The 15,542-nt window shown below is 41.8% G+C and overlaps 1 protein-coding gene across 3 annotated transcripts in view; it reads right to left on the bottom strand.

The window, feature by feature from the left end:
* The window catches only part of Fancm (FA complementation group M), a 61,568-nt gene that overhangs the window by 44,525 nt on the left and 1,501 nt on the right, over nucleotides 1–15,542 (bottom strand). For 2 of the 3 annotated variants that reach the window (XM_070027402.1, XM_070027420.1), the window contains exons 2-5: nucleotides 14,981–15,153; nucleotides 10,090–10,167; nucleotides 5,859–6,017; nucleotides 1,143–1,274 (exon numbers count right to left, since the gene is read on the bottom strand). In XM_070027402.1, coding sequence (XP_069883503.1) covers nucleotides 1,143–1,274; nucleotides 5,859–6,017; nucleotides 10,090–10,167; nucleotides 14,981–15,153 — 542 coding nt within the window. The remainder of the gene's footprint in view (nucleotides 1–1,142; nucleotides 1,275–5,858; nucleotides 6,018–10,089; nucleotides 10,168–14,980; nucleotides 15,154–15,542) is intronic. The other variant, XM_070027410.1, reaches the window with a different exon arrangement.

Below are 15,542 nucleotides of genomic sequence, written 5' to 3'. Positions count from 1 at the left end.
GTGGTCACACTTACTTATTACTTATTCTATTTGGCCTCCTCAGAATCTTTTAGCTCTAGCTAGACGCTCTTATCCTTGTTCTTAGCTACTTGGGAGGCTAAATTCAGGAAGACTGCCATTCAACACCAGCCTTAGTAGAAAAACCCATGAGACTCAATGTCCACCAAAGCAACCATTAGACATTAGTTCTCACCTGACATCCTAACAACTATAAGCCTAAAATAGGAAGATCACAGTCCAGGCATGTGCCTGGGAAGGAAGCAATATCCTTTCTCAAGAACTAGCCAGCAAAATCCAGGGCCTAACAAAGCAAGACCTTTAATTCAAACCCTGGTATTGTCAAATAAAAGACAAATGCCGGGCTCCAGTGGCTCACACCTGTAATCCTAGCTACTCAGGAGGCTGAGATCTGAGGATCATGGTTTAAAACCAGCCAGGGCAGGAAAGTCTGTGAGACTCTTATCTCCAATAAAACCACTAGAAAACCGGAAGTGGAGCTGTTGCTCAACCAGTAGAGCGGTCACCTGGAGCTGAAGAGCTGAGGGACAGCGCCCAGGCCCAGAGTTCAAGCCCCATGAACAACAACAATAAAATAAAAATAAAAGACTAAACAACCATATCTCAGCCAGATGGACTTGCTCACTATCTCCTATATGACTGCCTTTAAATTGGCTATTCTTTTATAAAAAGTACCACATGTATTTTTTCTCAGGGCAGTGTGTGTGTGCGTGCGTGTGTGCGTGCGTGCGTGCGTGCGTGCGTGCGTGCGTGTGTGTGTGTGTGTGTGTGTGTGTGTGTGTGTGTGTGTTTTACTGGGGATGGAACCCAAGGACTAATCCATGCTAAGCATGCAATGTACCACAGAGTTGTACTTCTAGACTTTGGTGTTTTTTTGTATTGTGAGCATTTCTTCCAACTTTGGACCTAGCTTGACAGATATTTTCATACATCTACTTTCTCCCAATGAACATCAGGTATTAGTAGCTTTTTGTGACACTTCCTCCTTTCTGGTATTAAAAGTAAGATTAAATATCCTGGGTTTCACATTTGGTTAAAATTTGTCTTGTCATGGGCCAATGATAAACTTAAAGAAAACCTTATTTTACATTTTAGTCTTCCTATCATAAAATATTTATATTTACCACAATATTTGGAGATGGGTTTTTCCTAAATTGATCTCTAGCCAGAATTATCTGGTACTTTGTTAAATTGGGGATATCGCTTCTCATCAAAAGATTCCTCTGAATCAGAGAGCTTGCAAATGTTTCCAAAATCTGCAAATTCAAAAGAAATTTAGTTCAAGCTTGCTTTAAAGATGGTTTTCAAATACATTAATTTTTGCCACATACTAAAGTGAGTAATATAGTTAGTAAAGTTTGTTCTGAAATGAATTTTTGGGTTAATACAGCATAGATAAAATTCAAAGGTACTTAACATTCAAACCCAGACAATGCCCACAGAGGGCCCACAACCTAGTGGCTCACATCTGTAATCCAAGCAACTCAGGATCTGAGCATCACAGCTCAAAGCCAGCATGGACAGGAAAGTCTGTTAAATTCTTATCTCCAATGAACTACTAAGAAAAAGCCAGCAGTCGTGCTGTGGCTCAAAAACTAGAGTGCTAGCCTTGAGCAAAAGAAGCTCATAGACAGTGCCAAGGCCTTAAGTTCAAGCCCCAGCATTGGCACAAAGAAAAAGAAGAAAATTATTATCCTTTTTGGAAAATTTTATTTATTTCATTTCACTCATCCTTCAACCTATACACAGTATAATCTAAGTCCATGAAAGGGGTGCCTTCGTGTTTTTCCTTGCTGCATCTTCCATCTCTAGACTAACAGCACATAGGTCCGAAATAAATATTTGCAGATGGCTAAATACATTGAAATGTCTTTCTTGGTTTTTTTTTTGGGGGGGGGTCCAGTCGTGGGGCCTGAACTCTGGGCCTGGGCACTGTCCCTCAGCTCTTCAGCTCAAGGCTAGCACTCTACCACTTGAGCCACAGCGCCACTTCCAGCTTTTTTCTTTTTCTTATGTGGTGCTGAGGAATCGAACCCAGGGTCTCATGCATGCAAGGCAAGTGCTCTACCACTGAGCCACCTTCCCAGCCCTGAAATGTCTTAAGTACATTTAATTTCATTCATTAATTTTTCCAACAAGTATTCATTAAACATTTATTACCTATCAATCGTAGCTCTAAATACTGGGAATATTATGGGTAAGACAAATAAAGCTATTGCTTTCATACAGTTTACATGCCAAGGAAGGAAACCAAAGAATAAAGAAATGGATAGATGTGGGGTTGTGATTGAAGCTTAGTTGTAGAGTACTTGCCTAGCATGTACAAGGTCCTAGGTTTGAATCCTGATTCCTAGACAAAAAAAAAAAAAAGACTAAAGGAAGGTAATAGGTAATTTTTGTTTGCTTGGTTCTGTTGTTGTTTGGAAGGGTTTTTTATGTAGCCCAGATTAGCCTCAAACTTGTAATCCTTCTGCCTGATCCTCCTGGGTCCGAAAATCATAGGCATGATATCTAGGCATGTCACATATCTAGTTGAGAACAGGTAATTTTGATAATGATTAATTAAGAATCTAAAAGAAGCCGGGCGCTGGTGGCTCACGCCTGTAATCCTAGCTACTCAGGAGGCTGAGATCTGAGGATCGCGGTTCAAAGCCAGCCCGGGCAGGAGAGACCGTGAGACTCCTATCTCCAATAAACCACCAGAAAACCGGAAGTGGCGCTGTAGCTCAAGTGGTAGAGCGCTCGCCTTGAGCTGAAGAGCTGAGGGACAGCGCCCAGGCCCAAAGTTCAAGCCCCACGGACAAAAAAAAAAAAAAAGAATCTAAAAGAAATCCACTGTGTAAAAGCTGGGCGCTGGTGGCTCACGCCTGTAATCCTAGCTACTCAGGAGGCTGAGATCTGAGGATCGAGGTTCAAAGCCAGCCCGGGCAGGAGAGACCATGAGACTCCTATCTCCAATAAACCACCAGAAAACCGGAAGTGGCTCAAGTGGTAGAGCGCTAGCCTTGAGCTGAAGAGCTGAGGGACAGCGCCCAGGACCAGAGTTCAAGCCCCACAACCGACAAAAAAAAAAGAAATCCACTGTGTATAGATAACATTTTCTTGATCCATTTGAGCAAATGTGATATATATAGATAATAGAATTCTGTGCTTCCATCAGAAAGAATGACATTGCTCCGTTCCTAAGGAAATGGAAAGATTTAAAGTAAGCCAGACCCAAAGACATATAGGCTGTATGATATCCCTCATTTGTAATAATTAAAATGTACCTAACAATCTATAAATAAACCCAATGGATAGTAAAAGACAAAAAAAATTACACTAGGGCATGATTAATTAAACAGGACTCTAAACATTCATATAGTGAGACCAAAGGAGGATATTCTTAGGAGAGGAACACAAGGGTTCAAGAGCTATATGCATATGATCATATAAAATGATGCTTATTGAAATGAACTCAAAGAAATGGAAACAAGAGGTTTTTAATTATATTGTCTGCAGTTCTTTTTTTTCTACTTCTTCTGTTGTTTTTTTCCCCTTTTGTCTTGTATATAGGTTTATCTGATTTGGGGAGGGGAAGGAAAGGACAAATTGTGAACTAATTCAGCACTGATACTCACTAGATACTATGTTGGAAATAAATTATACAACTTGGGGAGGAGGGGTTTTAGAGGGGAAACACTGGGAGAAAATGTTCAAAAAGAAATATACTCTGGGGGGCTGGGAAGGTGGCTCAGTGGTAGAGTGCTTGCCTTGCATTCATGAGGCCCTGGGTTCGATTCCTCAGCACCACATAAGCAAAAAGAAAAAAGCCGGAAGTGGCGCTGTAGCTCAAGGGGTAGAGCACTAGCCTTGAGCTGAAGAGCTGAGGGACAGCGCCCAGGCCCAGAGTTCAGGCCCCACGACTGGACCAAAAAATAAATAAATAAATAAAATTTAAAAAAAAGAAAGAAATATACTCTGAGCTGGGAATGTGGCTTAGTGGTGAGTGCTTGCCTAGCATGCATGAAGTCCTGGGTTTGATTGTTCAGTTCCACATAAATAGAAAAAGGTGGAAGTCGCACTGTGACTCAAGTGGCAGAGCGCTAGCCTTGAGTACAGAGTGGCTCAGGAGCAGTGACCAGGCTCTCAGTTCAAGTCCCAGGACCAGCAAAAAAAAAAAAAAAAAAAAAAAGGAAAAATTTTTAAAAAGAAACAATTAGACAAACAACTCAGAAATAATAGCTACATACTAACAACATCATGAAAAGCTAAAATTAGCAGGAAAGTATTATTAGAAACAATATCCCTACAAAGTTTTAAAGTAGCTGCCCATTGGAAAGAAATCTACACTAGTTTTACAACCTCCTTCCCAAACCTCCCCTTCTTTCCTTCCTTCTGGAAGAAAGATTCCCACTGGAACCTGAAATAAAGGCCTCATGTTCTTACTTTTTCACTCAAGGCTGGAGCTCTACCACTTAAGCTACACCTCCACTTCTGGCTTTTTGCTGGTTTCTTCCTGGGTTGGCTTTGAACCACAATACTCAGATATAAGGCTCCTGAGTAGCTAGGATCATAGGTGTGAGCCACCAGCACCAGCTTAGTTTTATAAATTTCTTGAAAGGCTGAAATGATAATAAAATATCAAAAGTAAAAAATGTTACATTAAAGGTGTTGCTCAAGTGGTAGAGAGCTTGCATAGTAAATAAAAGGCTCTGAACTTAAACTCCAATATCACCGAAAGAAAAAAAAAAAAGAGAAATCAATGAAAGCATTCTAGGAAAGCTAGTGTCTGCTCCTTAATGTCTAGAGTATCAGATTGCTAGCAGCTTCGTAAACAGTTACCTAGGCTTATATATCTATTTGTTCCTTTGAATTTTTATTTATATATATATATATATATATATATATATATATTTTTTTTTTTTTTTTTTTTTTTTTTTTTTTTTTTTTGGTCAGTCATGGGACTTGAACTCTGGGCCTGGGTGCTCTCCCTCAGCTCAGGGCAAGCACTGTACCACTGGAGCTACAGTGCCACTTCAGGTTTTCTGGTAGTTTACTGGAGATAAGAGTCTCACAGACTTTCTTGCCCAGGCTGACTTTGAACAATGATCTTCAGATCTCAGCCTCCTGAGTAGCTAGGATTACAGGTGTGAGCCACTGATGCCCCAGTTTTTTTTTTTTTTTTTTTGGTCGTGAGTCTTGAACTTTAGGCCTGAGCACTGTCCCTGAGCACTTCAGCTCAAAGCTAGTGCTCTATCACTTGAGCCAGAGCGCAACTTCCAGTTTTCTGAGTGGTTTATTGGAGAGTCTCCCGGACTTTCCTGCTCAGCCTGGTTTTAAACCGTGATCCTCAGATTTCAGCCTCCTGAGTAGCTGGGATTACAGGCAAGAGCCACTAGCGCCAGCTTCAATTATCTTATTTTTAACTTTTTTTATTTTTATTTTTGTCAGTCGTGGGGCTTGAACTCTGGGCTTGGGTGCTGTCCCTGCTCTCTTCAATTCAAGGCGAGCGCTCTACCGCTTGAGCCACAGCACTACTTCCGGTTTTCTGATTGCCCTTTTTCCACCATATGGTTACCTTTTCTAACCATTTGGCTAACTTAGGTTTTATGAAACGCTGTAGGTCATTCACAGGGCCAGCCCAGATTTGAGAAGAGGAAAAGTATTCATATCTCAATGGAAGAAGTGGCAAAGAAAACTGTCATCATCTTTTAATCCATGACAAAACAGTCATCCCCAAACTCTTAATTTCAAAGAACTCTTCAGCATGTGGATTCTCATCTCCAAATTCTGCTAACTGAACAGTTACAATGCCAGTGAATTTGTGCAAACGTGGAAGTATGAGGAAAATGGCTTACCTGGATGTATGTCTTTTGGATGGCTGCCAGTTCTTCCCCAAGGGGAACAACAAGCTTTTCAACTCGTCTTTCATGAGAATATGGCAAAATATCTGGAGAATCTTCAGAACGAAGTTCTATCTGCCCAATGAGTAGGTTAGTAATAACCTGCTGCACAGCCTAGGCAAAATCCAGAACATATGAGAATAAATTATTTAACATATTAAATCTTTTTTTGTTTGAGTACATACAGAAATAACATAGGAGGAATCTCAGGTCAGTGAAGGCAAGATTGCAAGAATCTGTTTCAAAAACTTAACAAAAAAAAAATCATACACACATATACATCACATTTTTTTCTACCCATAACATTTCTCTAAAGAGGTTTTAGATTGTACCATCAGGAAAAAGAGGCAATGATGAGCCAGCTGAATTCAAATAAGAATTGTATATTACTTACTAGCACTCTACTATGGTTATATTAATGTTAGAGTTAGTAGAAATTAAGTGAAAGACATACAAAGATTTCAATTTCTACAAATTTTCTGGAAGTCTAAAATTGTTTCTAAGTTAACACTTAAGAAAGAATGTAAGTAGGCCAGGTGCCAGTGGTTCACGCCTGTAATCCTAGTTACTCAGGAGGCTGAGATCTGGTGATCATGGTTCAAGGCCAGCCCAGGCAGGAAACTCCGTGAGACTCTTATCTCCAATAAACCACCAGAAAAATGGAAGTGGCACTGTAGCTCAAGTGGTAGGGCGCTAGCCTTGAGCTGAAGAGCTGAGGGACAGCACCCAGGCCAAGTTCAAGCCCCAGAACCAACAAAAAAAAAAAAAAATCAAACCTGAAACTCTGAAACTACTGCAGGACAGAAGAGGAGAGAGACACTTGAACTTATAGGCACAGGCAGGAACTTCCTGAACAGAGTTCCAGGGTCACAACAAATTAGAGACTGGACAAATGGGACTACCTTAAAATAAAAAGTTCTGCATAGCTAACGACATAGCAACCAAGCCAGAAAGACAGCCAACTAATTGGGAAAAAATATTTACCTGCAATATATCAGACAAGGGGCTAAATATCCAGTATATACAGGGAACTCAAGAAACTAATCACTCCCAAACCTAACAAACCAATTACTAAATGGGCAAGGTAACTAAAGAGAGATTTCTCAGAAGAAGAGAAAAAAATGCCCAAGAAACACATGAGGAAATGTTCCCATCCCTGGTTGTAAAGGAAATGCAAATAAAAGAAACCCTGAGATACCACCTTACTGTAGTCAGAATGGCCCACATCCTAAAGTCAGCCAACAACAAATGTTGGAGGGGATGCAGAGAATTGTATTGCTGGTTTGAATGTACACATTATCAACCACTTTGGAAAGCAGTCTGGAGGGTCCTCAGAAAGCTAAATATTGACATCCTCCATGACCCAGCCATACCACTCCTAGGCATCTATCCTGAACAACAGGAACCAGGATACAAGGACACAGGCACCTCCATGTTCATTGCAGCACTGTTTACAATAGCCAGGATATGGAAACAACCCAGAAGCCCCACATGCAGCCATTAGAAAGGACAAAATAAGAGCTGGGTGCCAGTGGCTCACGCCTGTAATCCTAGCTACTCAGGAGACTGAGATATGAGGATTGAGGTTCAAAGCCAGCCCGGGAAGGAAAGTCCATCAGACTCTAATCTCCAATAAACCACTAGAAAACTGGAAGTGGCACTGTGGCTCAAGCAGTAGAGCGCTCGCCTTAAGCTGAAGAGTGCAGGGACAGCACCCAAGCCCTGAGTTCAAGCCCCAAGACTGACCAAAAAAAAAGGACAAAATAATGGCATTCGCAGGGAAATGGATGGAACTCGAAAAAAATCATGTTGAGTGAGGTAAACCAAGAGCAAAGAGACAGATGGCACATGGTCTCCCTGATAAGTGGATGCTAAGTCCAAAACATAAGGAGATACAACAAAGTAAAAATAAGACTAGAGAAACAAAGGACCTCCACTCATCTAGTCATATCATTACTAAATGACCCCATGCTGCTGAACACATATATGCTATATGCACATCTGAGGAAAACTAGAAGGAGGACACAGAAACAGAGGGAAATGGGAAAACATACAACAGTGGGACCCATCAGCAGCACGGGTCATTGATAAAAATGAACTAAGCAACACAATGGCAGTGATGGGAGGGAGGGAATGAGTGGGAAAGAGGGAACAGCTTACACTAAGGAAAAGAAAAGAAATAGCCTGGGAAGGTGGCTCAGTGATAGAGTGCTTGCCTTGCATTCATGAGGCCCTGGGTTTGATTCCTCAGCACCATATAAGCAGAAAAAGCCGGAAGTGGTGCTATGGCTCAAGTGGTAGAGCACTGAGCTGAAGAGCTGAGGGACAGCACCCAGGCCCAGAGTTCAGGCCCCATGACCAACAACAACAACAACAAAAAAGACACATGTGTTCACATTCATAAACTTTATAGACCACAATAGGACTGGGAAGGTGGCTCAGTGGTAGAGCGCTTGCCTTGCATGCATGAGGCCCTGGGTTCGATTCCTCAGCACCACATAAGCAAAAAGAAAAAAGCCAGAAGTGGCGCTGTGGTCAAGTGGTAGAGCGCTAGCCTTGAGCTGAAGAGATGAGGGACAGCACCCAGGCCCAGAGTTCAGGCCCCACGACTGGACCCAAAAAAAAAAAAAAAAAAAAACTTTATGGACCATAATAAAGACAATTTGCTCCATGAAGGTTAGAATGTGTTTGTGACTTTAACTGTCACTATCTCACAATACTGTTAAGTTTGTGAAATTTATATAATCACTTAATCACAATAAAAAAATTTTCTATTAAAAAAAAAGTAGTCATAGCCTGGTTCTGGTGATGCACACCTGTAATCCTAGCTACCCAGAAAGCTGAGACCTGAGGATCACAGTATGAAACCAGCCCTGACAGGAAACTCTATAACACCACGAGACTCTTATCACCAATAAACTACTCAGAAAAAGTTGGAAGTGGCACTGTGACTCAAGTGGTTGAGCACTAGCCTTGAGAAAAAGCAGCTCAGGGACAGAGCCTAGACCCAGAGTTCAAGTCACTGAACTGGCAAAAAATAAAATGAAAAGAAAAATAAAAAGTAGTCATATTATTAATTGGGGGAGAGAGAGGTGACACTGCCCAAAAAGAAATGTATTCTTTACCAGATTTATGTAACTGTGACTCCTATGTACATCACCATTTTAGTAACAATAAAAAAATGAGAAACAAAAAAATAATAATAACACTTAAGCCAGAAAAACTACTGAGCCGGAGAGGTCCAGCAGCTAAGTAGGATATTGCAGTAGAAGGATCTACTGGAGCCCAGAAGTTCAAGATGTAAGTAAACAAGGCCAGCCAGGGCAACGTGGCCAAACCACATATCAACAAACAAACAGCGAATCAAATAAAAACAAACAGGAAAACAAAAAACAAAAACCTCCTGCAGGGCTGGGATATAACTCAGAGGCAAGGCGCATGCCTAGCAAGTACAATATCCTGGCTTTGATTTTCAGTACCAAAAAAAAGACAAAAAAGAAAATTGTTAAAAAACAAAACAAAAAAGCAAAACACTCCAGCAGCCACAAAAGAAAAATTAAGGCAGGTTGTGGAAAGGTTGTAGTCCTAGTTAACCTAGGTAAATACTAGAATGAAAAATTGATCTGCCCCATACAAAAATTCTTATTTTTTGAAGCCAGGCACCGGTGGCTCACTCCTGTAATCCTAGCTACTCAGGAGGCTGAGATCTGAGGATCACGGTTCAAAGCCAGCTTGGACAGGAAACTCCATGAGACTCTTATCTCCAATAAACCACTAAAAACTGGAAGTGGTGCTGTGGCTCAAGTGGCAGAGCGTTCACCTTGAGCTGAAGAGCTGAGGGACAGCGCTCAGGCCCAGAGTTCAAGCTCCATGACCAACAATAACAGCAACAACAAAAAAATCTTATTTTTTGATATATTTTTTGGTGGTGGTGGTAGGTTTATGAGGGGAAGTGGGAGGGGAGGGATGCTAATACTGGAACTTGGGGCCTGGGCACTGTCTTTGAGCTTCTTTTGCTCAAGACTAGCACCCTAACACTTGAACCACAGCACTACTTCCAGATTTTTCTGTTTATGTGGTACTGAGGAATTGAACCCAGAGCTTTATGCATACTAGGCAAGCACTCCACCACCAAGCCACATTCCCAACCCTAAAATGTTAATAAATGGAAAGTTGTTTTACTTACCTTTATATCACTACCTGGTGTGGCACTAAGTGCCAAAATTCTGAAGTGACTTGTATATTTAAGCAGTTCCCTTACAACCTTAAAGAAAAGAAAAATTAAAAAAAAATTATTTCACTTGTCTAATGCAATTATAGCAGTGGTTCTATTAAAGAAGCTGTTCTATCTAGTCTGTTAATATTCCTTAACTGGCACCTTGACAATCTAGTAAGCAGAACTATCACTGAGCATATTATATGAAGAGCAAATGATCTGAGCTCAATGAGAGTCATGCTGAATCTTAACATTCAAAAAATATTGTTGATCGTATTTTTAACATGATACAGATTGTGCATGAAGACTTATACATAACAGAGACTGAAATATAATTATCCCAATTGAGAACCTAAGTATGAGAAATGTAGCTCACTGGTAGAGTGTTGGCCAAGTGTGGGCAAGGCCCTGAGGTTCAATCTCTAGCACCACAAAAAACTAAAAACAACACAAAATATTTCTCATTACCAATTCTACTTGGTCTTAGTACTACAATTGATTTCCTTCGATGTCAAAAAAGGACTTTAAAAGGACGCAGCAAGAAGACATGAACATGGGCTGGGAAGGTGGCTCAGTGGTAGAGTGCTTGCCTTGCATGCCTGAGGCCCTGGGTTCGATTCCTCAGCACCACATAAGAAAAAAGAAAAAAGCCGGAAGGGCGCTGTGGCTCAAGTGGTAGAGCACTAGCCTTGAGCTAAAGAGCTGAGGGACAGTGCCCAGGCCCAGAGTTCAAGCCCCACAACTGGGCCCAAAAAAAAAAAAAAAAAAAAAAGAAGACATGAACAGATCATTTATTGGATTGATGCTTTCATAAATCATTTTCTTTTTTTTCTAGTCCTAGGCCTTGAACTTAGGAACTGGACATTGTCCCTCAGCTTCTTTTTGCTCAAAGCTAGCACTCTACCACTTGGGCCATAGTACCACTTTCGCTTTTTCTATTTATGTGGTATTTATGTGGTACTGAACCCAGGGTTTCATGCATGCTAGGCAAGTACTCTTATCACTAAGCCACATTCCCGGCCATAAATCATTTTCTTACAGTAGCCAGAATTCAGTGATGTTTCAGATTATGAGGCAGTTCTGACTCTTCCAAATGATATAACAAGGGTTATAACAAAATTATTTCCTGCGCATGTATCATTATACCAAAACTATTACACATAAAAAGTAAGCCAAGCTGGGCACTGGTAGCTCTCACCTCTAATCCTAGCTACTCAGGAGGCTGAGATCTGAGGATCACAGTTCAAAGCCAGCCCGGACAAGAAAGACCGTGAGACTCCTATCTCCAATAAACCACTAGAAAACCGGAAGTAGCGCTGTAGCTCAAGTGGTAGAGTGCTCGCCTTGAGCTGAGGGACAGCGCCCAGGCCCAGAGTTCAAGCCCCATGTCTGATTTTAAAAAAAGTAAGCCATGGGCTGGGAAGGTGGCTCAGTGGTATAGTGCTTGCCTTGCATGCTCGAGGCCCTGGGTTCGATTCCTCAGCACCACATAAGCAAAAAGAAAAAAAAGCCGGAAGTGGCGCTGTGGCTCAAGTGGTAGTGCGCTAGCCTTGAGCTGAAGAGCTGAGGGACAGTGCCCAGGCCCAGAATTCAGGCCCCATGACCGGACCTATAAAAAAAAGTAAGCCAGCTAGACACCGGTGGCTCACATGTGTAATCCTAGTTACTCAGGAGGCTGAGATTTGAGAATTGCAGTTCAAAGCCAGCTCAGGCAGGAAAGTCCATGAGGGACACTTATCTCCAATTAACTAGCAAGAAACTGGAAGTGGGACTGTGGCTCAAGTGATAGAGCACTTTACTTGAGCTGAAAGCTTCGGGACGGTGCCAAGGCCCAGAGTTCAAGCCCCAGGAACAAAAAAATAAAAAAAAAAAGTAAGCTAAATACATTACTTCATTTCAAAAGGGATGCTTAAGTTTCTTGCAGAAGAGGAAATGATGTGTTTTTATAACACAGGAAGCTACATGCTGGTACAGTGTATCGGTTAGAATCTGTATCTTCAGAACCTGTATCTGTTTTTTGTTTGTTGGTAGTGGGGCTTGAACTCTGGGCCTGGGCACTGTCCCTCTGCTCTTCTGCTCAAGGTGAGCGCTCTACCACTTTAGCCACAGCACCACTTCCAGACTCTGTATCTTCAGTATTCAAGTGGATATAAATTCTCAGGACAGGGCTGGGAAGGTGGCTCAGATGTAGATTATTTGCCTTGCATGCATTAGGCCCTGGTTTCAATTCCTCAGCACTACATAAGCAATAAAAGCCAGAAGTGGCACTTTGACTCAAGTGGTAGAGAGCTAGCCTTGAGCTGAAGAGCTGAGAGACAGTGCCCAGGCCGAGTTCCGGCCCCACGACCAACAAAAAACAAAACAAAACAAAATCTCTGGACAGCTGGGTCTTTAAAAATCAACGAGCTAGACATAGAGGCTATGCCTGCAATCCTAGCTACTCAGGAGGCTGGCAGAGATCTGATGATCAAGGTTCAAAGGCAGCACAGGCAGAAAAGTCCCCATAACACTCTTATCTCCAATTAACTACTCAGAAAAACATAGAAGTGGTGTTGTGGCTCAAGTGGTAGAGCGCATAAGACTTGCAGTTTAAAAAAGGTCATCATCTAGCAGGGCACCAGTGGCTCACACCTGTAATCCTAGCTTCAGGAGGCTGAGATCTGAAGATCAGGGTTCAAAGCCAGCCCAGGCAGGAATGTCCATGAGATTCTTATCTCCAATTAACCACCAGAAAACTGGAAGTGGCACTGTGGCTCAAGTGGTAGAGCACTTGCTTTGAGTTGAAGAGCTTAAGAACAGTGCCCAGATCCAGAGTTCAAGCCCCATGACTGACCAAAAAATAAAAATAAAAAAAAAAAAGTCATCTAATGACTAGAATTTTTTTTTTTTTTGGTCCAGCCGTGGGGCCTGAAATCTGGGCCTGGGCACTGTCCCTCAGCTCTTCAGCTCAAGGCTAGTGCTCTACCACTTGAGCCACAGCACCACTCCCGGCTTTTTTCTTTTTGCTTATGTGGTGCTGAGGAATCGAACCCAGGGCCTCATGCATGCAAGGCAAGCGCTCTACCACTGAGCCAACTTCCCAGCCCTGACTAGAAATTTTTTGAAAAGGAATTAAATATAAGCTAAATCTACAAAATGAATTCCAAATAGAATGAAAATTTCAATGTATCTTTCTCATGGAAATCTGAGCATATGTGTTAAATTTGTAAACATGAACAAATAGAAAAACAGATTCAGTACTTGGATGCAGTTAAAAAGATCAACTATAAGAAAGATGCCAATTTTCCCTAATGCAGAGATCCAAGACAATCATATTTAAGTCTCCAAGGAAACCATATTACACATTCATAAACTGGTAGTGAAATTTATTTAAAACAGAAGTCAAATCCTTTCCATTCTCCCCAAAACCTGCTCCACCTCCAGAACTCAACAGTTTTCCAAAACAGAAAGCTGGGAGTCATCCTACATTCTTCCCATCCCTAATTAGATATCATGTTCCCTTTCCCACTCTAATCTCTAAATCTTAAATATCATCCTAATCACATTCTTTTTCTCTCTCTGTATCTTTTCCTTCTCCCTCCTACCATCCCTCCTTCCCCTCTTAGTAGTACTGGAGATTCAACTCAAGGCTTTCAGGGCCTTGCACGCAAGGCAGATGCTTACCATTTGAGCCATAACCCCAGCCCCAGCTACTCATTTCTTTTTTTGTTGTTTTTGGTTGTAGGGCCTGGGTATGGTACTTGAGCTTTTTCACTCAAGGCTAGAGCTCTACCACTTTAAGCCACAGCACCACTTCCAGTTTGGAGATAAGAGCCTCAAGAACTTTCCTTCCCAGGCTGGCTTCAAACTGTGATCCTTAGATCTTAGCCTGCTGGGTAGCTAGGATTACAGGCGTGAGCCACAGGTGCCCGGCTCCAGCTAAAATTTTCTAATGCATAGAGCATATGGCCTACAAAGTACATTCAAACTACTGAAGATAAAATATATGCTTCATGTCCTGGTCCTTAAGTAGGACAGAAAGGGCCAGTGCCCTTAATGTAAGAGGTAAATAGAGATGATTTCTATTTAGTAGAGAGAGATAAATGATCTCTACAAGTAGAGATCCCATTGCTCCCAACCTTGTACTTTATATCTACATATAAAAGAAAGGCAGGGCTGGGAAGGTGGCTCAGTGGTAGAGCACTTGCCTTGCATGCAGCACCACATAAGCAAAAAGATAAAAGCTGGAAGTGGCGCTATGGCTCAAGTGGTAGAGCACTAGCCTTGAGCTGAAGAGCTGAGGGACAGCGCCCAGGCCCGAGTTCAGGCCCATGACCGGACCCAAAAAAAAAAAAAAAGAAAGGCAGTATTAGGCAGGTACATATATCATTTCATCATTATGACACTGACATTTAAGAATTACTTGACCTAGCTGCCATGGAATAATCCTATATATCCACTTATAATCCTTAGTTTCCAAACTAAGTTCCAAATCTTAGTTTCCAAACCCTATCTATATCCTACTGTTCCAGTCATGATCCAATTCTCACACCTGTTTTTTTTTAAGGGAAAAGGAAGAAGGAAGGAAGGAAGGAAGGAAGGAAGGAAGGAAGGAAGGAAGGAAGGAAGGAAGAAGGGAGGGAGGGAGGGAGGGAGGGAGGGAGAGTGAGAGAGAGGGAGAGAGGGAGGGAGGGTGAGAGGGAAGGAGAGAGGAAGGGAGGGAAGGATAGCAGAGAAACTGATTCAAGTGAGCAAGACAAAGTATTTCCCCTATTTTGAGATAATAAACTACCATCAAAACTTCCATCATTAATAATGATCCCCCCAAAAGACATCTTAACAATATGGAGCACTCCAGAATACCACCAAACAAAATTCTTACCTGGCAATAAGCATAGTTCCCAAGAGCTTTATGAGCTTCATCAACAACTAGACACTTGATATCAGCAGCAGGACAAGCTCCTCTAGTAAGGTCATTTACCATGACCTGAGGTGTAAGAAACAGAACTCTCTTACTGTACCATATTTCCTTCCTGGTGAGAGCTTGAGTCGAACCTGCAAATTAAAGTGACAGTCTACATCTGAACTTCACACTGAGGCAGGAGGTGTGGCTCAAGTGGTAGAATGCCCTGTGAGGTGTGAATGTGAATCTGCAAATAGCCAAATAAACTTCAGGTTATCTACAAAGTTATATAATCTGGACAACTTTATGCCTGATTTGAGTACATTGCATAAGTGGAGAACTTGACAAGACACTGTACTGATCCATTCTTTTTATTATTGACTGATTGATTGATTGATTACCGAGCCTGGGGTTTGAACTGAAGGCTTTATGCACTTGCTAAGGCAGAGGGCCTACTTATTTCGAAGACAGGGTCTCATTTTGCTCTGGGAAAGCCTGGACTATTATCTTCTTATTGCTGTTCCCACTGTAGCTGGGATGA

The sequence above is a fragment of the Dipodomys merriami genome, unplaced genomic scaffold (genome assembly GCF_024711535.1).
Source record: "Dipodomys merriami isolate MVZ:Mamm:240054 unplaced genomic scaffold, mDipMer1.0.p SCAF_1, whole genome shotgun sequence".
In the NCBI taxonomy this organism is placed as follows: Eukaryota; Metazoa; Chordata; class Mammalia; order Rodentia; family Heteromyidae; genus Dipodomys; species Dipodomys merriami.
This window is presented reverse-complemented; position numbering and strand designations above follow the sequence as displayed.